General features: G+C 38.1%; 2 protein-coding genes across 2 annotated transcripts; one reads left to right on the top strand and one right to left on the bottom strand.

Annotated features, from left to right (window-relative positions):
• Nucleotides 1-9610: 9610 nt before the first annotated feature.
• On the top strand, nt 9611-13623 carry LOC109193250 (putative wall-associated receptor kinase-like 16). Its single transcript, XM_019344090.1, has 3 exons — nt 9611-10535; nt 10629-10869; nt 12299-13623. Exons 1-3 carry the CDS (start codon nt 9677-9679, stop codon nt 13497-13499), a joined length of 2301 nt encoding a protein of 766 aa, XP_019199635.1. The 5' UTR covers nt 9611-9676; the 3' UTR covers nt 13500-13623.
• A 3984-nt stretch (nt 13624-17607) lies between these two features.
• On the bottom strand, nt 17608-22609 carry LOC109193249. The gene is made up of 5 exons (XM_019344089.1): nt 21790-22609; nt 20884-21723; nt 20633-20756; nt 20415-20578; nt 17608-20261 (listed from the first exon to the last, which is right to left on the bottom strand). The coding sequence occupies exons 1-5, from the start codon at nt 22607-22609 to the stop codon at nt 17608-17610; spliced, it is 4602 nt and encodes a 1533-aa protein (XP_019199634.1).
• Nucleotides 22610-22877: the final 268 nt, after the last annotated feature.

Raw genomic sequence — 22877 nt, 5'->3', positions numbered from 1 at the left:
ATGTCCCGCCCGGAGGGAGATGTGAAGCATGTGGATGGCGGTCGCATCGTCCATGGGCTCGACCCCCCGACCGCTGCTTTCCATTTGATGAGGAAATCGGTCAAGCTTTCCCCTTCTAGCTGCTTGGCCTTCTCGAGATACATGTAGGACTTTCTCACCACTTTGGAAGTGATGAACTTCCTTACAAATTTGATCGCCAGGGTCTCAAATTTATCGATCGACCCCGGTTGCAGGGTTCGGAACCACTCTGCTGCCCGACCGGTGAGGGTCGAGTAGAAGGCCCTGCACATCACGGCGTCCGAAACGCCCTTCAGCATCATGTTGCTGAAAAAATCATTCACGTGGGCCTCAGGATCTGCCCGTCCGTCATAACTCTTCTCTCCAGAGACCTTTAAGTCAAGCGGGTAAGGCTGGGCCATTACCGCTGCTGTGAAAGGCGTCTGGTGCAGGGTCGATTGGTTGACCGGGGATGTTGCAGGGTACGCATTCCTAAGTTGCGCAACTTCGGCCTAGAGGTTGTAGAGCAATCCTCGGGTTTCGCTGAGCTCGGCGGTTTGGACGGCTTGGGCTGTTTCCCGAGCACGTCGCCGTCGGTGTGATCTCGACCCGCTATGCCCGGATGAAGCCTCCTGACTAGCATCCTGCATGTGCACGTCTTCCGGTTGGCGATTCGGATCTTGGGGTCCCAATCTTTGCCGCATTTCTGGTCGAAGACGGTCAAAAGCTACCGCTCGGGCGACTTCTTCAGGATCCTCCGCTCGGGCGAGAACCTCTTCTGCTTGCTGAGCCTGCCGTGATGCCTCCATCGCAACAGCACCCCCCGACCCCAACCGCGAACGAGCCGAGCGTCGAGCTCGGGAAGTGGGCTGATGCTGCGGCTCTGCTTGAGCGGCCGGGTATACTGGAGGGGCGGCGGCTGGAGCCGTGTACGCAGGCGTGAACGGTGGGTAGCCAACCGGAGGAGTATAGTACATCGGTTGGCCTGGCCAATACCCATACGGTTGAGGTGGGACCGGGTACGGATACTGACCGGGATACATCATCGGTTGCGGGTATTGCTGACCGGGCGTCTGAAATCCCGGTTGTATGTAGTTCACCGGCTGTTGGGCGGCCGGGTATGTGTTTGATGGATGCGGTGGCGAGAGGTTGAGGTTGAGGTCCATCGTCTGACCCTGCTGTTGGGTAGCATAGTGGTCGGATGAGCTCGCCGCATCTGCTTGGTCGTCGGCGAAATTGTTGTATGCCCACGGATACATTGTTGTAAAGAGGCCGAGTGCTCGTCAAGACGTAGCTTTGTTGCACAGGTCCCCACGGACGGCGCCAAAATGATACTGCTAATTCTACGTAAGCAATATAAAATAACACGAGACCAATTAAAGCAAGTAAAGTCTTTATTGATCAAGGTAAAGGCCCTAAGTACAATCTACTTGGTTGCCCTGAGTACCGACTGACTGCGGTCGGTGTTCTCTAACAACAACCTATCGATCGTCCAAAAGTCCCTTACACTGTAGCTACTGTGGGTATTTATAGCCGCTATGCCGGGGACAGGATTCCAGCCGTTCGGCATGTCCTCCACGTAGCCACCACGTGTCATCCTCCCGAGTGCCCTGCCTGTCGATGTAGAGAGCCGCCACGTGTCCTTCGTCAGCTCTCTCGCCAAAGGGCTACCGCTCGGTGGTTGACATCATCGTTCGGGCAACTCCCGGTCGGACCCCGACCGGGTTCTTCACAAGGAGCCCGACCTGTTACCTGCAAAGACAAAGAGAAAAGGACAAAGGCATCTCGGTCGTGGTGAAGCTATGTCGGTCGGGATATTCCCTACCATATATATATATATATATATATATATATATATATATATATATATATATATATATATATATATATATATATATATATATATATATATATATATATATTACAATCAAATTATTAATTTAAAAAAAAAAAAAAAAAAAGTTAAACGCCTTGCCTTCTCACTGGAGAAGGTGACCCAGGTAGCCTTCTCCGGTGAGAAGGCAGCCAACCCACTAGGCTGCCTTCTCACTGGAGAAGGCAACCCAGGTGGGTTGGCTGCCTTCTCCGGTGAGAAGGCATGTCCATGGCTTTCTCACCGGAGAAGGCCATGGTTTTTTTTCTTTTTAGTTTTAATGAATTAAATTTTGAATTAATTAATTATTACTTAAATCTAATAAATGCAGTTTTATTAAGGTGGTACAAATAGCATTTTGACCACCCATTAGGTTATTTGCACCACCTATGTATTTATTACAAATTATCACATTTTTATATTTTCAATGTACTTTATACCCCATTTTAGTCAAAGGGTGGGGCAAATAGCAACACCCTTGAACAAATTTAGTAGATAAGTGTGGTTAATTAGCCTTTAATTTAGTTCATGGTGGGAATTGAACACTTGACAATAGTACATGGGCCTATTTGACACTTCTCCCTATTTTATATGAACCAAATCGGTAAAATAATTATAAATTATTTGAATTTATCTTGACGTAAAATAAAATCAAATATTTATTGAAAATCATTCCAAATATGAGATAACTAAATTTATATTATTTTTAAAAGCAAAATCATTCCAAATATGAGGTGACCTTATCATTGCAGATTGGATCCAATTTACCAAATTTAATATTGTAATAATTAATTTTATCAAATTTCATAACTTCAATTATGCTAAATCATTTTAAAATTCTTTACGGAATTGCATTATTTATGTAACAATTAACTCATTTCATCAACAGTGCAATTAAAAATTTTTGCGAACACCACGATGTAAAATAAAATCAAATATTATTCAAAATCATTCCAAATATAACCAATATTGAATATATTTTATATGAACCAAATCAGTAAAATAATTATAAATTATTAGAATTTATCTTGATGTAAAATAAAATCAAATATTGTCTCCAACAACTCAAGTACAAATGCTACATCAATAACGAACGTGGTATACCACGAAATCTTCAATAATTTGTAATTTTGTGACACATATTTTTGTATATTGTATGTTAAAGTAATTTCATTATTGTTACTATTTTGCCTTTACATTTTTCTTAAAGATCGACTTTGGAATTTGCAAATTTTAATATAGTAATCTCTTAAATTTTTCACACAATTAGACAATATCTTGAATAATATCCTTCCCCGTGCATAGCACGGATACTATACTAGTATATATAATTAATATAAAAATAAATATACACTCTAACTACCAGTTTAATCTAGAATTTTAATTGAAACAAACACATGTAAAATGTCAATATATTTGTACTCCACTTTAGGAGACCATTTTAATATATGTCACAAGTTTATTTCAAAACTTATATTCATACTAAATTAAAGTGAATTTCCATTTTAAAATAATATCATAAATGTTATGATTAGCATGAACTCAATAAAAGACTAGTTTAATAAAACATTTTCAGTTTCAATCACTTCACAATGTTTTAATTGGAATCAATATAAGATCATAATAATAATTTTAAATTCATTTTATTGTCATTTAATTTTTTTTTCAATAAAAATGTATAAAATCCACAATTCCATTAATCTACGGTGGGTCACGTCCCAAATGAAAGTCTTAGTCTACGTTCTATTAGTGATTTATTGTTTGGTTATGATGAACTATGAAGTATGGTCTACTATGTTTACTTAGTCAACATTATTGATATATGTCCTTTTGCATGGTGTTTAAATCAATAGCAAAATTTTTTGAAAAGGATAAATTTGTCAGACTCATGATCATCTATTCATATAATAAGTTAGATTCTCGTAGACTTTGACCTTATAGTGATAATTAATATAAGCATTTTTTTAATGACGAATAAAACTTGCAATTATTATTTGAGAGTGCACATTGTGTAAGTTTGTAAACTATGCGAAATATGTAAATCACACTAGAAAAACTCTGTGAGACGAACGTAACCGAGAATGTGTTGAAAAGAATCGCCAGAATCTTTAATTTTTGAAGAGCCACATCCGGGAACTTTACCGGTTATTATGGATGGTTGCTTGTCTATTCCTAGCCCAAGGATAATCATTGAGAAATGCTAGTAAGAATGGTATTTGGAATTTCATTTCACATGAAACAAATTTAACAGTTCTTCTATTGATCGAAGAATATGTTGTTTGTCCCGAACAAGTAAAAGTATATATAGATGTGGTGAATAGACCAATGAAAACTTTTTCACTTAGGGACCGTTTGAAAATCTGAAAAATATTTTTTAGAATATGATTTCCAGAAAATGAGTCATTTTTCAAAAAATATTTTAAAATTTTGGTGTTTGACTGAATGTCAAAAAATTATCTTTTTCCGTTTGGTTGAAAGTTAAGAAATTGTATTTTTTCTATTTGGTTCATTTTTCTGAAAATGAACATATTATTTGTTATAATAATAATAATAATAATAATAATAATAATAATAATAATAATAATAATAATAATAATAATAATGTGGTGTGGTGTGGTAATGGTGGTGTTTTCGGGGGAGATAGTGGTGGTTGTGTTGGTGTTGGTGTTGGTGGTGGTGTTGGTGGTAGTGACGGTGGTGGTGTGATAGTGATGGTGGTGTGGTGGTGTTGTCATGCTGGTGGAGATGGTGGTGGCCGTGTTGGTGGTGATTGTGATGTTGGCGGCGGTGGTGGTGGTGTTTGTAGTGGCAGTGGTAGTGGTGGTAATATTGGTGGCGGTGGTGGTGTAGTAGTGGTGGTGATGGTGGTTGTGGTGGTGGTGTGGTTGTTGGTGTTGGTGGTTGTGGTTGTGGTAATATTGGTGGTGGTGGTGGCGGCGGTGGTGTCACAATGGATGTTGATGTTGTGGTTGTGGTGATTGTTATGGTAATAATAATAATAATAATAATAATAATAATAATAATAATAATAATAATAATAATAATAATAATAATAATAATAATTAGAAAACTAATTTTAAAAAGAAGTGAGGAAAGAGATGGAAAATAAAGAATTCGAAAATGTCTTCAGAATAAAAAAATTTAGATAGACATTTTTCACCAAATTAGTCCTTTTTCTGTTTACGATAATTAATATTTTCTTTTGACTTCATTTTCCTTGAATATCCAAACATTGGATAATTTAAAAAATGACTCCGGAAAGTCATTTTTCAGATTTTCAAATGGTGAAAATTATACTAAAGACTTCAACTTGCCAAGTTTTATTATATTAGTAGCTAGCTTAGTTTTGTACTTTGAAAGGTTTGGCGTAAGTGTGTGCATATGAATTTATTGCAAGTGATTAAATAAATAAATTTAATATTGGGAGAGAGAATTATTATAGTGATTAGAGAAATTCATACTTCACTTTAATTGTCATCTTAAACTATATGTGAAATAACAATTAGATCATTAAAGTACAAAAAAAAAAATCAATAATTAAACACTTTAACTCATCAAATTGATGCATTTGAGCTATTAGTATGTAACCTATCTGTATAAATCGCCACGGGTTAAATGTGAAATATGAACTCTTAGTTGAATTTGACGTGTACAATAAATAACATAAATAAAGGAGTGAATATTTAAAAAAAAAAAAAAAAATTAGGAATGGATGCAGACACATGCAGTGTGCGTCACTCTTTCAATTCATACAATATAATAAGTACGTAGCGGTAGTTGAGCTAAAGGAGACTTAGGAGTCAAGCATAAAGTGACAATTTTTAATGGTTGGAGTGCATTAGACGACGATGATCGACCCGTTGGACACTCACAATGTATGTCTTTTCAGAAATGACGAAATCTCTTACTGGGTGTTTGATTGGGAGGAAGAAATTAAAATGAATGGTAATTTGGTGGGAAAAGAATTTGGTGAAAATAAAGTAAGAATTCAAATTATATTGTTTGGTAGGAATGAATATAATTATTGGAAATGAGAAGAGAAGAATTGATATATAAAGACTAAAATATTCTTTTGTAATAATGACACTAATAATAATCAATGATAAAAAATATTTTTATCTTCCCATTTTCCTTTCATTTCCCCCATTAAATTGCAATTCATATGGGGAGAGTATGAATTACGAAATTGCAATTCTATCGTTTTGTTGAATTGCAATTCAACAAAATAATAAAATTACAATTCAGTGAAATTACAATTCCCTCCAACCAAATAGTATTATTCAAATGATCAAAAAATTATATTGTAATTGAATTGCAACTATATCTAACCAAAAACTCCATTATTACAATAACATCTACATTTTGACTTGACAATATTATTAAAAAAATTAAAAAAAAATAGAGTGACTTGACATGTCATTAAATGCTCACAAGGAGCCACTGAAAAGCATATCACTCACAATATATGTCCTATTCCTTCACCCAAATATATGTCCTATTCCTACGAAGAAGTATGGAATGTTAAAAATCTAAAATTATTTCATTGACCCTATTGAATTAATTTCATTAGAGCTCTCTTATTTTATTTTTTGTGACAATTTTAAATTTAATTCAGATTATCATTTTTGTCCTTTAACATCCTAGACTATTATTTTTAGGACACTTTTAGTCATTCTTATGACTTTTCTTATTTTTAGTAAGGATATTTTTGTTTTTTCATATTTTTCTTTTGTTATTTTTTCAGTTTAATTGGTTTATAACTTTAGATAACCTCTGATTTTTAGTAATCATATTTTTCAACTGGTTTTAGTAAAGTCTTAAACCAATTAAACCGGGAAACCAGATAAAATAACAAAAGAAAAATATGAAGAGACGAAAATGTCCTTACTAAAAATAGGAAAAGTCATGAGCTGAGAATGATTGAAAGTGTCCAAAAAATAATAATCTGAGATGCTAATTAACAAAAATGATAGTGTGAGACTAAATTTAGAATTGCCACAAAAAACAAGTGACATCTGGTGGAATTAACTTACCCCTATTCCATATGTGGTATGTAGTCATGATACTCCGTAATTCCGTATACCTTTTCATTTAATAATAATAATAATAATAATAATAATAATAATAATAATCCGTGGTATAGTAGTGGTGGTGGTGGTATAGTGGTGGTAATGTGATGGTGGTGGTGGTGTACTGGTAGTGGTAGTGGTAGTGATAGTAGTGGTAGTGATGTTATTTGTTATATAATAATAATAATAACTGGTGGTGGTATGGTGGTGGTGGTGGTGGTGGTGGTGTAATGGCGATGGTTGCGGTGGTATGGTAGCGGCAACGGTGGTAGTGTGGTCTTATACTGGCGGTGGCGGTGATAGTGGTAGTGAGGTCGTGGTGGCCTGGTATGGTGTTGTTGGTGGTGGTGGTGGTGGTGTAATGGCGATGGTTGCGGTGGTATGGTAGCGGCAACGGTGGTAGTGTGGTCTTATACTGGCGGTGGCGGTGATAGTGGTAGTGAGGTCGTGGTGGCCTGGTATGGTGTTGTTGGTGGTGGTGGTGGTGGTGGTGGTACAGTAATTGTGGTGGTATGGTAGGTAGTGGTGGTGGTGGTAGCGGACTGGCGGGGGTAGCGGTGATGGTGGTGGTAGTGTGATCTTGTACTGGTGATGGTGGTAGTGAGGTGGTGGTGGTATGGTGTTGATGGTGGTAATGGTGGTGGTGTGATGTTGGTGTAAAAGTTGAAAAATGACTTCCAAAAAAAAAAAAGTAATAAAAAAAAATCATTTTCCTCCAAAACAAGTCTATTTTTCAAAGTCAACGAAAAATGATTTCCGTGACTTGATTTTTCAGGCACATCCAAACACTGGAAACCCAAAAAATAATTTTCATAAATCATTTTCCAGGTTTGTAAACACACGCTAATACTCGAAATAATAAGTATAATTGTATTAATATAAAAGGATTAGAAAAGTAAAAGTAATACACCCCCTAATTAATATTCATTCAAAGGTCGTTGCTACTAGCTAGTATAATATGTGAGGTAGATGTTACTAAGACGTTTTGAGCAATATTCCAAGTCGTGCATTTTGTAGCCACTCATTAATATGAAAAGGACACCACTTAATTCAGATGTGACTCGTTGATATTATAATACACATAATATTATTACTTTAAATAAAAATCAATGAATGAAAGAAAAGTCTCCTTAATTGCGTGTTAGAGTTTTATGTACAAGACTGTCTGAAAAATGTAATACTCTGGTCATTGTTTGTGAAACAAGTCACCTCAAAATGTAATACTTATATTAAAAAATATAATACTCTAATTTGTCTTAAAATGTTGTCTTCTTTTCAAAATTAAATATTATCATCATTCTACTTTTTTCAATTTACTTTTATTATTATTATTTTTTTTTATCTTTTTTTTGCTTTCATTTCCAACAGTGAAAAAAAAAAGTGAGGGGATAATTGGAAAACACATATCATCATTTACTTTAAGGTGTGCTTGGTTCATGGATTTACATACTAGGAATGAGAATCAAAATCATAGTTAGTGTTTGGTTGACAACTTTTAAAAATACAATTATGTGATTTTATTACCCCTTCAATTAAAAATTTCATTTTCTAAATAAAAAAAAGGTATTATTCCATCTTGGTGATATGACTTTAAGTTTGTATTAGTGCTTTTATATTTTTGTTTTGATTTTTTTTTTTTTGTTCAGAGTTTTGGATGTCATTATATTAGGATCAATTGTCTTAATTTTTTTGTTTTTGTATTTTTAAAACCTTAATTTATTTCCATTATAGGGTGATTAGGGTCATATATATATATATATATATATATATATATATATATATAACTAAATATTAATATTGGTAATCATTTCAATTCCACCCTACTACCAAATATGCAAAATACTTTCACAAAAATTCATATAATTACCAAGTATTTGATTCACATTCCAATTCTGATTCCTATGTGCAAACCAAATACACCCTAAATCCTTAAAAAGCGTGCAAAAAGCAAATGTTTCCACAAATTTGGAACTGAGGGAGTACTAATTAAGAATAAAATGTTTTGATACTTATAAGGGAGTACTAATTAATTATTACATTTTCTCTCTTATAATCAACACACTTTATTCTTCTTTAGTATTAATTTTACCGTATAAGTATTAAATTTTCATACTGGCCCGACCCAACATATCTGACGGATGACAAATTGTGCTGTGAGCACGTGCCCACCTTGCAAGGTGGGCACGGTTCCATATTCATAATTTATATACTGTAGATTCATAATTTCAATACTGTAGATCCATAATTTTTATACTGTAGATTCATAAAATTTTTACTTTAGATTTCAATTGTTGAACTTTGTTTTCACAAATGAGAGAACTATATATTCATAATTTGATAACTACACAGTTTAGAAATTATGAATTTATTATGAATCTATAGTACATATATTATGAATCTGCAGTATAGAAATTATGAATCTGCTACTGTATTTAACTTATAATCTACGATTTAGAAATTATGAATCTAAAGTATACAAATTATGTATCTACAATATATAAATTATGAATCTACTATGTAAATTATGGATATAGAATCGTGCCAACCTTGCAAGATGGGCACGTGCTCACACCATAACGTTCCCTCACAGATGAAGATCCGTGAGAAGGTCTCACACAAGTGTGACCCATATATATATATAGTAGCTAGAAGTGAAGTTACATCCAACACAAACCAATTAATCTTTTGGGTTATCATTTGGAAACTGTATAGTCGTCCAACAAGCTAACGCTGCAACATGAGCTTCTTCCTTTTACTACTACTACTTGTGTTGTCGGCAGTAGCAGGTTTTGCTCCTACCGCCGCCACATCAAAAACTATTTCTTCCATAGCCAAACCAAACTGCGATGATCATTGTGGGAACGTAAGCATCCCATTTCCCTTTGGTTTGACACAAGAATGTGCTCTAAACACAAATTTCTCCATCACTTGCAACACCTCCTTTCATCCTCCAAAGCCATTTCTAAGTAGGACTGTGGAGGTTAGGGATATATCAGTTGAAGGGCAGTTGAGGGTCATGAAGCTCGTAGCTAAAATTTGTTACAACAAGGGCGAAAATCGTTCCTCACTGAGAATATCGTATACTTCCTCAAGATTCTATGTCAACCAGACCGCCAATAAATTCGTTGCTGTCGGATGCGACACTTTCGCTAACGTTTACGCCTACGGCGATGACCAGTCGTACAAAACAGGGAGTAACTGTGTGAGCATCTGTAACACCACACATGATGTTACAACTACAAACGGGACTTGCTCCGGATTTGGGTGTTGCGAGACAGGGATTCCTAACGTGGCCAGGAACGTGTACCATTCACTGGATAGCTTGAATTACTATAATTACACTGCCGGTGATATTAATAACTGCAGCTACGCATTCGTGGTGCAAAAAGAGGAGTTCAGGTTTTCCCCCACCATGCTTACCAGAGATTGGGATGTGGAGAAAGTGCCCATGGTTCTTGACTGGACCATCTCGAACCAGACGTGCCTTACGGCGTGCCAAGGTAATACCACATGTGTTGCCGTCAATGGTGAGGGGTATCGTTGCGCTTGCAAGGAGGGTTATGAAGGCAATCCTTATCTCCCTCCAGGTTGTCAAGGTATATATATAAATGGTAGCTTAATTAGCTTAGCTTAGATATTATTATGTTTTGTTCTCATTTACTCAGCTTTCTTGTTAATTGGCTCTGCAGATGTTGATGAATGTGAAAATGGACAGAACAATTGCTCCAAAAACGCTATTTGCTCAAATACCGAAGGTGGCTATGAGTGCTCTTGCAAGAAAGGTTACCGTGGCGATGGCAAGAGTGCTTTAGGCTGCACTTCTTCTAATCATCGTAGACACATCATGCTTGTTTTGGGTAAACCAACACCCTCCCTCCTTTCAATTCTTTTGGGTGACCAAAGAAATCCGCAGTCACTACTCGATGGTGTGTATTGAGTAAATCCTACCTTGCGTGACCCTAACTAGTAAAGGACCACGAGGGGTAAATTAACCTAACTAGGTTGCCCATACTTAACCAATTACTCAAACCAAGAAAGCTAAAATTCAAACTCATATCATAACCTTAGGGCATCCTCAATAGTTTAGTTTTTTTCTCCAGTTTTTTTTAGACCCATACATCTACCTCATCATTCATTATCTCACTCAATTCCAAAAATCCTTCTCCGATCCCCATTAGTTTTAAATTTTTTTGTGGATCCACCATTTTATTTTCACTATATTTTAATTATTTCTATATTTATTATCATTATAAAATTATAATTACAATTATTATTTTTATTATATTTAAATTAAATATATCAAAATTTAAATAATTTTATAATTATAAATATTTTAACATATTTACATTTAATTGAAATGATAATTATAAAATTAAAATTAAACTTCTAATAAATACAAGGTTGCAAAACTCGGCCGCCTAGCCGCTTAGGCGCCCGCCTAGGCGCTAGGCGGCCCCGAGCCTTGGAGTTTTGGCCAAAACTCGGCCGGCCGCCTAGGCGGCCTGGGCGGCCAAACTCGGCCAACTCGGTCGAGTCGATCAATTTCGTCCGATTTTGACTGTTTTTAACCGATTTTGACCGATTTTGTTCGATTTTGACCGATGTCGTCTTTCATTAATTATTGATTTTAATATTATTATGACATTATGACTTATAAATTATCATTATTTCATTTATTTAGATGTGTTATTTGAGTGAACGTTGAAAACAACCTCATTAAAATTGTCGAACTACAAGTCTGTTACTATTTTTTTTAATTTTTTTGGTGCCCGCCTAGCGCCACCTAGAATCCGCCTAGGCGCCGCCTAGACTGCCTAGGCGCTAGGCGCTGCCCGGCCGCCCGACTAGCGCCTGGCGCCTACTGCAACCATGAATAAATATAATATTTAAATTAAAATAATATACTACATGTCTACATTTATATTATATATAAAAAAAAATTTATAACAAAGTCAAATAAAAATAATTTTATGAAAAATAATAAAATTATGGCTGTTGTTGTGCTAACAAGTAGCAACAGTCACAAAAGTTTTATTTTTTTTAAAAAAGAAGTCAATACGTGTAACATACGTGCCCGCTTGATTGGTCACGCATTTCACTGCTGTATTTTACTTACTTATTTATTTACATATGACAAAAACTGTGTTTTGCTGGGAGACCCAACACCCAAAAATTAAACTTTGCTTCCTTATTAGTTAAAAATCATGCCTTCAAATTTTTACTATACCAAAAACCAATATCTATACAATGCTCTTATGGTTACAAGTTTATTTGTATATCTTTGGCCACGGATTACCCCAACACCCTCCTTTCTTAATTTCATTATTGTCATCACCGTTTGATTATTGCATATATGCAGGTATTTCGTTGGCATTATAACGAAGCTGATCAGTTGTTTTGGTCTGTACGTAAAATATAAACGAAAGAAATCAGTACAGATGAAAAAGAAATTCTTTAAGGACAATGGAGGACTGATTCTGCAAGGAAGGATTGATCAAGGAAGTACATCTTCTAGCACAACAAGAATTTTTGCTGCCCAGGAGCTTAAAAAAGCAACCAACAATTATGACCACACTAGAATCATTGGTCAAGGAGGTTTTGGCATTGTCTATAGAGGAAACCTTCTTGACGGCAGAATAGTAGCAGTTAAAAAGGCCAAGATGATGGACCCAACTCAAGTTGAGCAGTTCATCAATGAGGTAATTGTGCTCTCCCAAATCAATCACAGAAACATTGTCAAACTTTTTGGTTGCTGTTTAGAGACAGAAATTCCATTGTTGGTTTATGAGTTCATAAGCAATGGGACATTGTCCGAGCATCTACACAACAAAGACAAGGCATCGGCATTACCTTGGTCGACCCGTTTAAGAATAGCAACAGAAACAGCTGAGGTCCTCTCTTATTTGCACTCTGCAGCCTCTCCTCCCATCATCCACAGAGATGTTAAATCTGTTAATATTCTCCTTGATGATGACTACACCGCTAGGGTATCCGACTTTGGAGCATCAAGACTAGTCCCTCAAGACCAAACTCAACTGACAACAATGGTGCAAGGAACATTTGGTTATCTAGATCCAGAGTACTTGCAAACCAACCATTTAACAGAAAAGAGTGATGTCTATAGTTTCGGAGTTGTCCTGGTGGAGTTGCTAACGAGTAGGAGGGCTCTATCTTTTGATGGTCCAGAGAAAGAGAGACATCTATCTCAGTATTTTCTTTCATTGTTGAAAGAGAATAAGTTATTCAAGATTCTTGATGACAACATTGTATGTCATGGAAACATTGAAGAGTTACGAGAGGTTGCTTTGCTTGCTAAAAGGTGTTTAAATGTGAAGGGAGATGATAGGCCGACGATGAAGGAAGTTGCAGTTGAACTAGGTGGATTGAGGAGAGCAAAAAAACATCCATGGATCAATAATTCAGACACTTCAATGGAATCAGATTCTCTACTTACTGAGCAGCCAATTCCCTTTGGATATGGTGCTACTTTCAGTATAACAACAACAGAGTATGATAGCTTAAAACATCATATGGAGTTTCCAGCCGCTGCTGGAAGATAATTGCAACCCCTTCATTTCAGCAAATTAGCTATATGCTCAATTGGGAATACTATATATGTTGATTTGTTTCTATTATTCTTGTGATAAAAATTAAAATAATTAATGTATTTCAAATTTAATATTATGTTGGATCTTCTTTAGTTGAATTCCCTGTATTAACATTAATATTGTTGGATCTCAGCGCTGCACTATGCCTACTTCCCAGGGGGTCACCCATCCCGGGATTGCTGGAAGTCAAGCACGCTTAACCACAGAGTTCTATGGTACCTGGTTGCCATATCCTACTTAAAACCAATTGGTGATAGGTAGGTGGACATTAACCATTTAACCACATCTCTCCATGGTAAGCCACAGCGCCACGTCCCGAATCGAGCAAGGGCTGAACTCAGCCAACCCGGCCGACGCCCAACAATCCCCCTCCCAGCACCTGCCGCAACCTTTGATCACCAACCCCAGTTACGCAGCATGCTTGACTCGGTCCTTAGCCAACCCGGCCGACGCCCAACAATCCCCCTCCCAGCACCTGCCGCAACCTTTGATCACCAAGCCCAGTTACGCAGCATGCTTGACTCGGTCCTTAGCCTACACGCCCACCATCCCCTCTTGGGATTGGACTTGGCCTGACCTACGCCCACATCCCACCTGGGACTGGACTCGTGACCACGGCTCTGATACCAATTGTTGGATCTCAGCGCTGCACTATGCCTACTTCCCAGGGGGTCACCCATCCCGGGATTGCCGGAAGTCAAGCACACTTAACCACAGAGTTCTATGGTACCTGGTTGCCATATCCTACTTAAAACCAATTGGTGATAGGTAGGTGGACATTAACCATTTAACCACATCTCTCCATGGTAAGCCACAGCGCCACGTCCCGAATCGAGCAGGGGCTGAACTCGGCCAACCCGGCCGATGCCCAACAAATATTATTACCATTTGTTGGGACGGGAACTTGGAGGACCGAGCTTAGCATCCTACCATCAAATCGTGGTTAAATGGTTATTGTTTGCTTACTTATCACCCACCAATTGATTTTAATAAGGATATGCCAGCCATAAAACCAAAGAATTGCATAGTTAAGCTAACTTACAAGAAGTCACTCTAGAAAGTATGCATAATATAATGCAGCATTTGATCTCTTATTTTTCTTAGCTTATACACCAACAACAACCAATTACTACTGGAAATTATAAAATTTTCGACCACCTGAAAGTGATCTTAAATCAAATTAAAAGTCTTGTTCTGATTACTTTTGGTATCCGAAAAAACCTTTGTTGCTATTTCTGACTACTTTTTAGATTTAGCTCTACCAAACATAACTCTGACCTATACAATAAATAATATAAATAAAGGAGTGAATAAAAAAAAAAAAAAAAAAAAGAAGAAGAAGAAAGAAAGAGGATTGGATGCAGTGTGCGTCACTCTTCCATACAATAAGTACGTTGCGGTAGTTGGAGCTAAGGAGACTTAAAGGGTCAAGCATAATGTGACAATTTTGAAGAAGCAATAATGGCTGGAGTGCATAAGACGACGTTGATCGATCCCGTTGAACACTCATAATATATTTTTTTGCCTATAAAAAGTGAAATTTTTTGTCTCAAAGACACTTACATTTCGGTGGTCCAACTTAATAGAATTATAAAACATTATGTAAATTAAGGTGACTCAACAACTCATTAAACGCTCACAAGGACCCGCCAGCAACAACTCACAATATATGTCCTACTCCTACATACCAAGAAGTATGGATGCTAAAAATCTATTTATTTTATTGACCCCCATCCCATATGTGCTAGTCAAGATATGTTTTTATTTATAACTCCAAAAAATAATTTAAGGATAAGAGAAGTAAGAGCCTACTATTACTCTTATCGATCATATTTTTTGACAAATAAGTTTAGTTATTTTGCCAGGTTATTAAATTATTAGTACCTTAACATTAACAAATTAAATAGAAATGCATAAATTTACATCGAGAATATTGACTCATAGGTCATGATCGTGACTAGTATAATTTGCAAGGTAGATGTCGTGTTGTATTGATAGATATTTCAAATCGAACATTTTGAAGTCACTCATTAATATAAAAAGAATACCATTTCTTGTTAATAATGCATGTTATATTACCTTCAATAAAAATCAAGCTAGGAAGGAAGAAAAGTCTCCTTTCCTGTTCTTAAAGCTTTATTGTATTGCCATAAGAGGGCAAGTCATTATATATATATTACGAATGGAGCCGGACCGATCCGAGAAGACGGAACACAGAGGATTCAAGCAGACCCGGGGCTCTGGGGTTGAGCCCCGTGCAGAACCCAGGCCGCCTCAGCACGAGGCCTCGACAGCCGGCCCCTCAGCACAAGATGTAATAATATAAATTGTGAATCCAAATGATGCAAATGATGTATTTTGGATCTGAGTCCACCTTGCAAGATGGACCTTGATTATCTATGGTATAACAATTGTGGGATTCAACTTTTTGAGAGAAGGTTTAGTTTTTTTTTGAAGGGAGAGAATGTGTTACCGACTTGGTCCTCGATTTTCTTTCTTGACCGATTTAGTCATCGACTATTCAATTTTTGACCGATTTGATCCTCCGTCAGTTTAGGTGTTAACTGATTGTCTACTATGAGGGCATAATAGTCATTTCACTCTCCCAAAATCCCCAAAATCGCTTTTAACCTAATTTAACATCCCAAAATCGATTTTCCCAGTTTGCAATAGCATCGCTCGTCATCTCCAAATCAATTACTAGCCCATTGTCAATTTGCTCATCATCTCCAAGTCAATTACAAGCACTTCATTGATGCCGATTTGCTCATCCTCAGGAACATAGATTTTCTCTTCGGAATGCCAGAGATTTCGGCAACCGGGAACAATGGCACCCTGGTTAATATATATATATATATATATATATATATATATATATATATATATACTAGCTTTTTACGCGCATTGCGCGATTGGGATAATGTCCAATGCTTTTTTTAAAATAAGTACTTTAAAGTATATTAAGGCAAGATTATATTGAAATTGTTCATGCATAGATAATTGAAGGTTGAATTTGCGTATTTAAATAGCTAATTCTTCTCCCAAAGGTTGAGTCCCCAACCCCAAGGGCCCCCCCACACTCCGACGCGACAGAGCATTGTGGGAAGTTGTAAATCACGGTGACTCAATGGTTCAGCAGACAGGGCCAAATGCTGGTACGCACAAGGAATCTGCCCACTTTGGACATAATTCATGTATTGCCGCCGCCGAGGTTCAAACCTTGGTCTCTTCTCCCAAATACTACCCACTAAACCATTGAGCTAAGCCCGTGTAGGTTAAATAGGTAATTCTAAGTTTACAAATGCAAGATAATATAGTCAATATTGATTATAATTGTCAATAAAATAATTGTATAGGTATGGTTGAAACCAAATACGGGACATAAGGGAGAACAAATAAAAATTAGGGCATAAAATATTAAATATATACTAATATTGTTTGAGGAGATTCCGACATTAGGATTTGTGGTTAAGTTCTATTAAGACTTTAATATTAGAATTAGATTAATGGTGTAGTTATAATTCTATATTAGACTTTAATATTAGATTTAGACTAACGGTGAATTAACAGAAAAGTTAAATGAATAATCATATAATTAAGGATAAATTAGAAAATCTTAAAAGAAAAAAATTAAAACATGAACAATATGAACCATTCATTTGATTTAATAATTTGGCGGTCATTTTTTCTACCCAATGTTAATAATTAAATAAATTCGCTGGTCAAATCCGCTTGTATAATCCACTAACGTTAACCGCTAACTGCTGATTGTCAAACAAGGACATTGCGAGGTAGTTCTCACTTCAATTTGTTGTGTGATTTGAATACTCTCTTTGTCACAAAATCTCTCAAGTAGTTAATATGGTTGGCTTTATTAATTATATATTTTTAATTTTTTCATGGTATTAATAAAATACTTGGTAAATAAATATATAGCATTATTTTATGTTATAACTTTGATATTTAATTAGAAAAATAGTGCACAAAAAAGATAATAAATAATGTTGTGAATATAATCAATTGATGAATTTTTTTTTTTTGAAAAGAGCCTGCGCGGCATTTATTGGAAATATGCTGAAATAGAGTCTGACGGACCATTGTCCGAGTACATAGGTGCTGAATAAATAAAGGCCGAAGTGGCTAAAATATGTGCTAAACAATTATCCGATCTAGGAACATAATTAACTGAAACATAATCAAAGGAAACCATCCGGTTTCTGCAGGTGTCAATGGCATAGCCGAGGTCTGAACGTGGTGTATCCTTCGCTTGTGATAAATACTGTTGTAGTAACAAACAATCCGTTAGTATGTCTACCGATCTCTCTCCACGATCCCATAGCCAGGATAACACTTCTTTACATGAAATTGCTTCTGCCATAAGCGGGGAGAAGCAGTCTATCAATGGCACCTGTAGAGCTTTGATATACGATCCCTGTTCGTCTAGGAGAATTGCCCCAACAGCGGTCTTATTTGTGGCATGGAAAAAGGCTGCATCAAAGTAACATTTATTCCGTGGGGAGGCAGCTGTGTGGCTTGTGGGCGGGACGGCGGCAGGCTGTTGTGCCACTCCTTGGCGCTGCTCGGATGTTGCCGTAGGCAATCCACGCGGGGCGTGTTGCTGTTGCGGGTGGTCCGGGTGTGCAATTTGCCATGCCCGGATCGCTGCGGTTACAGTTGCAATTATCTTTTGTGGTCTGGGCAAGTATGCATCCCACACAGCTTCATTCCTCGCTCGCCATATATAGTATAGTAGGCCTACTACATAAATAATTCCATCATCATCTAGAATATTTAATATCCCATTAAACCAAGCATGGAAAATATCTGTGATAGTATTGGGGATTGGAAGGTGAGATTGTGCCCAAATGTTCCTTGTATAATCACATCTAACCAAAGAGTGCATAACATTCTCATGCATAATCCCACACATAGCACATGTTGGGCTAATCTCCACTCTCTTTATAATGAGGTTCGTTGTTGTGGGCAATATATTATTCAAGGCTCTCCATAAAAATGTTTTCCATCTCGGGGGTACTTTGAGCTTCCATAATTTGGGCCATTTATCAAACATCCCTGTCGTCTGTTCATAATTTCCCACTATTTGCTTGTAACCGCTTTTTACCGAGTATTCTCCTGTTATATCACCATGCCAATACCACATATGCTCATACTCTGGTGACACAGGTATTTTCAATATTCGTGTCACATCCTCCGGGATGAAAATATCAGTTAAAATATCATGATCCCAGGCCGCCGCTTCCTGATCTATTAATCCCATTACAGTTGCCTGCGCCAAGTATGGTGGTTTGTCAGTGATTATTTTCGCATTATTTTCATCCTGAAGCCATGGGTGATCCCATATAAGAGTTCCCTTCCCATTTCCAATCCTGCGTCTGACTCCCCCACAAATTAATTCCTGTGCAGCCATAATACTACGCCAGCAGTAACTTGGATTATTCCCTATACAAGCATCAAAGAATGTCCATTTAGGATAGTACCTGGCTTTATATATTCTGGAAACCAATGATTCAGGTTTGGTGAGTAAACGCCAGGCCTGCTTCCCCAGCATTGCTAAATTAAAGGCATGCAACTCCTTAAAGTCCAATCCCCCATATTTCTTAGGGATGCACAATTTATCCCATGCCTTCCAATGGATGCCCTGATCATCCTTAGATCTCCACCAGTAGCGATTCATAGCTCTCTCAATGGCTGTGCAAGTATTCATAGGTAGTAAAAAGACACTCATAGAAAAAGTGGGCATAGACTGTGCCACACTTTTCAATAAGACCTCCTTACCTGCCTGTGAAAGCAATTTCTTATTCCAGGACCCAATCCGCTGTCTAATCTTATCATCAATATATGAGAAAACTGATCTCCTATTCCTGCCCACACATGATGGAAGTCTTAAATACTTCCCAAAATTCGGAGCCTGAACCACTCCCAAAATACTGGCAATCTCCTCTCTGTGTTCATCCCGCGTATTCTTACTATAGCAAATACTTGACTTATAGTAATTCACTGCTTGCCCAGACATTTCCTCATACACCGATAAACACTGTTTTACCACACTGGCTTCCTGCGCAGTTGCTCTAAAAAAGAGTAAGCTGTCATCTGCAAAAAATAAGTGGGATATAGGGGGGGCTCCCCTAGCTACTCTGCACCCATGTAGATCTCCTCTCAACTGTGCCTGCTGTAGTAGCAATGAAAGTCCCTCAGCACAAATAATAAAGAGATAAGGTGACAGTGGATAACCATGCCTCAATCCACGAGTCGGCATGATCTGGTCACTTCGTGTTCTACCAACCTGAATACTATATGAAACTGAGGTCACACACAGCATTATCAAATCCACCCACCTTTCATCAAAGCCCAATGCTAACATCATACTCCGCAAGAAGGGCCACTCCATTCGGTCATAGGCTTTTGCCATATCCAGTTTCAAAGCCCCCCATCCTGTGATTCCACATTGCTTTCTGTTCAAAAAATGTCCAATCTCAGCAGCAATCAAAATATTATCTGTTATTAGCTTGTCAGAAATAAAAGCACTTTGGGTGTCAGATATAATATCCCCCATAAGCGGTTTCATCCTGGCAGTTATAACCTTAGCCATAATCTTGTAGACCACATTACTCAGTGCTATCGGTCTATAATCCGAGACCTTCTTAGGGGTTTTCTTCTTAGGGATTAATATTATATTTGTATCATTTAGGCGAGCTGGAAACGAGCGAGTATTAAGACAATTCACAATATAGGCCGATACATCACCACCCACTACATCCCAAAAATGCTGGTAGAAACCCGGATTCATTCCATCCGGTCCTGGTGCTTTGTCAGGAAACATTGAAAATAGAGCAGTCTTTACCTCACTAGCATCAAAGGGCCGCAAGAGCAACTCATTCTGTACTTGTGTTACCCGAGAGGCTATATTTCCAAAGAATTCCCCACTATCACTTGGAGAGTCGGAGGTAAAGATAGTCTTATAATAGTTGTAGATAACATTCCTCATGGCTTCATCTTCCACCCAATCCCCACTATCATTCATAATTTTTAAAATAGTATTCTTTTTCTTGCGATGAGATGCATACCTGTGGTAGTATTTCGTGTTAGCATCCGCGTTCTTAAGCCAATGCTGCTTGGCTCTCTGCCTCCAGTATGTATCCTCCTGGGCCTCAATACGACATAGACACTCCTCTAAACATTGGAACTCAGCTAATGAGACCGGATCATTACACCCTCAGACGCAATTGTTCCTTCCGCAGGTTTCTGATCCGTTCACCAAACTTATGAAAACGCTCTCCTCCCCAACGCGACAAACGATTTCCACAAATAGAGATACATTCCTGCAACCCCCTTCCTGCGCCCTCATTCCATGCCTTCTGCACCACATCCCTACATCCTTCATCGTGCAGCCATGCCATCTCAAAACGAAACCCTCTTCTCAGACCACCCGTCCTTTCCCGAAGATTCAGAATCCCAAGGAAAAGAGCAGAATGATCGGACTTTCGGGTTAATATATTTTGCACACTAGCATCCGGCACGTTCTCACGCCAACTCTGGCTAGTCAAAACCTTGTCTAATCTTTCCTCTATCCAATTCGGTGTGCCTTTTCCTTTTTCCCAGGTAAACGGATATCCCATCATTGGCATCTGCGCTAATCCACACTCCTCTATAGTCTCACCGAACCCATGCAATAAACTCAGAGGATGAGGGTTTCCACCTCGCTTCTCAGATTGATAAAGTAAATCATTAAAGTCTCCAATCATCACCCACGGTAGATTCGATCTGCCAGCTAAGGTACGAATAAGATCCCACGAGTCTCTCCTTTGACCCCTCTGTGAAAAGCCATAAAAGCCAGTCATTCTCCACTTTTCAAACCCCGGCATAGTCACCTCAACATCCACATAGTTTGTGGAATAACTAATCAATCTCGCTGTATTATTCGCTCTCCACAACAGAGCCAATCCACCACTCAAACTAGAACTGTCAATACAAAAAAGTCCATCAAAACCAAGTTTAACCCGAAGACGCTCCGCATGATCACGGTCAACCTTGGTTTTTATGAGAAATACAAAGTCGGGTTTCTTAGAGGACACCATGTCCTCAATCTTGCGAACTGTCTGTGGATTACCCAAGCCATGACAGTTCCAACTTAAGGTACTCATTGGGACCGGCGGACCTAATCCACAGGTCCCGCCATCAAAGAATTAGAATCAACAACCATGTCCCCATTCAAAGCACTCACCTCCCCGATGTCCGTCCTCCATCTTTTCGGATCTACCCGAACCCCCACCCCTCACCACCCACCCCATACACACCCCCAAATCCCAACCCACCCCAGCCATAGACTTAGTCACCTCCACCCGAGACTGCCCACTTCTTCCCACCCCAACTCCCACCGCCATTCTCCCTCCCTCACTCCCATAGCCAATCTCACGCTTCCTCTCTTGGCCTAGTTGAAACCATTTTTCCCCCAACACCTTTGCCGGACTCGTACCCCCCGCCCTCATCGACACACCAAACGGATACTGTTCCGGCCTCAACAACGAACGGCGAGCTTGCAAGCAAAATTTATCCGTATGGCCCATTCTTCCACAAAAAAAGCAAAACATGTGGAGGCGTTCATATTTAAAGTTAATCCATGTCCAGGACCCATCTCTCAGAATCATCTTCATCCGCCGCTTTAAGGGGTTTGAGACATCATGGGTGACTCTAACTCTATAGAAGGAAGTCCATTGTCTCTCAAAATTTTGTTCATCATACCGCAAGAAAACCCCAACATAGTCTCCAATTCTTTCCAACACTTTAACTGTACGGTATCCCTGGGGGATGTCCGAAACCTGTACCCATAAGTCCACAGTGTTTAGACTAACCTGTAGTGGATCTTCACCATCGTTTAGGACTTGGCATAGCAGCGTCGCATTCTCAAACGCCCAAGGTCCCTCATCCATAACTCGTTTCATGTCCGGTTCATCAAAGAAGGTGAACAAGAACAAATTGGGCTGCACATCCGTTATCTCAATACCCATCAGAGGCTTCCAAGCCGAAGCCATAACACGCTTCATCACCTCGGTCTTGAGAATCCGATCCGTCAAAAACCGGCCAACAATGGTCCAGGTTTCCTTCGACGCCGGTAGGGCTTGGACGCCGAGATCTTTGATGTTATCACATCTTTGCTTGTTATTATAGTTATTTTGAATCATCTCAGCATTTAAGTTCTTTAATTTTGCTTATTTAATACATATTTTCCTTGCTATTATCATTTAATTATGGTTCACACTTGTTTTGAATGTTTTACGGTGTTTGTTAGTGTTTTTGAACCATTGTAGGTCA

The sequence above is a fragment of the Ipomoea nil genome, unplaced genomic scaffold, assembly GCF_001879475.1.
Source record: "Ipomoea nil cultivar Tokyo-kokei standard unplaced genomic scaffold, Asagao_1.1 scaffold1848, whole genome shotgun sequence".
NCBI classification, from domain to species: Eukaryota; Viridiplantae; Streptophyta; class Magnoliopsida; order Solanales; family Convolvulaceae; genus Ipomoea; species Ipomoea nil.
The sequence above is the reverse complement of the archived record's forward strand: the minus strand, read 5'-3'. Positions and strand labels throughout refer to the sequence as shown.

Bases quoted from the DNA above. Each gene is read 5' to 3' on its own strand.
- LOC109193249 (XM_019344089.1), bottom strand. From the start codon at position 22,609: ATGAAGCGTGTTATGGCTTCGGCTTGGAAGCCTCTGATGGGTATTGAG. The intron at 21,724-21,789 runs GTGAGTGCTTTG...CCTGTGGATTAG, and splicing joins GGAGGACGGACATCGGGGAG to GTCCGCCGGTCCCAATGAGT. The intron at 20,757-20,883 runs GTATCTCTATTT...CGGTCTCATTAG, and splicing joins AGGAAGGGGGTTGCAGGAAT to CTGAGTTCCAATGTTTAGAG.
- LOC109193250 (XM_019344090.1), top strand. From the start codon at position 9,677: ATGAGCTTCTTCCTTTTACTACTACTACTTGTGTTGTCGGCAGTAGCA. The intron at 10,536-10,628 runs GTATATATATAA...TTGGCTCTGCAG, and splicing joins TCTCCCTCCAGGTTGTCAAG to ATGTTGATGAATGTGAAAAT. The intron at 10,870-12,298 runs GTATTGAGTAAA...GCATATATGCAG, and splicing joins CAGTCACTACTCGATGGTGT to GTATTTCGTTGGCATTATAA.